The sequence below is a fragment of the Cebus imitator genome, unplaced genomic scaffold (genome assembly GCF_001604975.1).
Source record: "Cebus imitator isolate Cc_AM_T3 unplaced genomic scaffold, Cebus_imitator-1.0 Scaffold522, whole genome shotgun sequence".
NCBI classification, from domain to species: Eukaryota; Metazoa; Chordata; class Mammalia; order Primates; family Cebidae; genus Cebus; species Cebus imitator.
The window spans coordinates 240,278-241,788 of NW_016107837.1; the positions used below are offsets into that span (position 1 = coordinate 240,278).

Sequence of the window (1,511 nt, forward strand, 5' to 3'; positions counted from 1 at the left end):
TGTGCACCTGTGGTCCCAGATGCGTGGGAGGCTGAGGTGTGGGCGTGGCGCTGTGCACCTGTGGTCCCAGATGCGTGGGAGGCTGAGGTGTGGGCGTGGTGCTGTGCACCTGTGGCCCCAGTTACATGGGTAGGAGGATCACTTGAGTCTGGGAGGCGGAGGTTGCAGTGACCTGAGATCATGCCCCTGCATTCCAACCTGGGTGACAGAGTGAGACCCTACCTCAAAAATAAGTCAGTAACACCATGGGCTGATCACAGAGGCCCTGGGCTTTCCTCTTCAGCATGAACTGCTGCTGGCTGGTCGTTCTCAGCATTCTTGGGTGGGAGTTTCCTAGTTGGCACTGAGCTGCTTCTGTGAGTTATCTGTGAGCATTTCTGGATGGTCGTTTCATTGGAAAGTCAGATGCACGGGACTGGTGCCTTTTCCTTTCGGATCACACATCTGCCATGACTGAGCTCACAGAGCCGCCCTCGAGGCACGCTGTTCCCAGCTCATGAGGCGTTTCCATTCCTAGGTGAAGAAGCATCTCCAGGACCTGTCCAGCAGGATCTCCAGAGCTCGGCACAACGAACTGTGAAGGTGTCAGGAGCCTGGCCTAGCAGGGAGGAGGCCGGCGTGAGGGACCTGCGCTCCTGGCCGTGGCATTCCCGTGGACAGCCCGCCGTGAGGGTGGCTGGGACTGGCACAGGTGTGGCTTGTTTCTGGTGACTGCAGCCGCTGCTGTCCCGACACAGGACTTGGTGGTGGTCGCGTCTGGGTCTGAGATCGGCCTAGCTCTGACAGAGAGGGCTTGGCTTCCGCTCAGCATCAGCGTGGCAGTCACCACCCCGGGGAGGGCCTCCATGTCCACCCGCTGTGGGTCTGCCAGTCCTCTGCTAAAACAACACAGTTACAGAAAAAAAATCTTACATGTCTGCCGCTGGAAGTTCTATGTACAGAGTCCTTAAAAATTATAGTGCAGTATTTAAACCACCCGTTGTTGGCTGTCACTGAGTGTCCTGGTGGCTGGGGCTGGAGCCAGTGCTCGTGAAGGGATCACACCACAGCCAGCTTCCCTTCTGTGCCCCATGGGTCTTTGCAGCCAACCGCCTTTTCCCGTGAGACAGCCCGGCCTGATTTAAAGCCAAGAGTGCTTGAGGCTGAGGGGAAGATGGCAGAGAAGAGTGCGTGGTCCCATGGAGGGCCAGAGACTGGCCTGGGGCAGCGTCTTTCACCTGTCCTCACCTCTGCAGCTCAGTGAGCTTGGGAGACCCCAGTGAACCCACAGGGCCTCTGTGCTCCTAAGTGTGCTGTGTAAATGCTCCGTCTCACAGGGATAGGGATGAAGGCCTTCCCCCTACCACAGCTGATGGGCTGGGCATTGCCCAAGTCCGGTCGAAGTGTGGTTCCCACGTTTATCTCACGGGGGTAGGGACAGCCACGAACGTCTACCCCCGACCACAGCTGACAGGCCGGGTGTTGCCCAAGTCCGGTCGGAGTGTGGTTCCCACGTTTATCTCACGCAGGTA

General features: G+C 58.2%; 1 protein-coding gene across 1 annotated transcript in view; it reads left to right on the forward strand.

The window, feature by feature from the left end:
- Positions 1-977, forward strand: part of LRPAP1 (LDL receptor related protein associated protein 1) — an 18,178-nt gene extending 17,201 nt beyond the window's left edge. Inside the window, exon 8 of the mRNA XM_017514346.1 lies at positions 518-977. Within this exon, the coding sequence (XP_017369835.1) occupies positions 518-580 (63 nt within the window). The 3' untranslated portion in view covers positions 581-977. The remainder of the gene's footprint in view (positions 1-517) is intronic.
- The last annotated feature ends 534 nt before the right edge of the window (positions 978-1,511 follow it).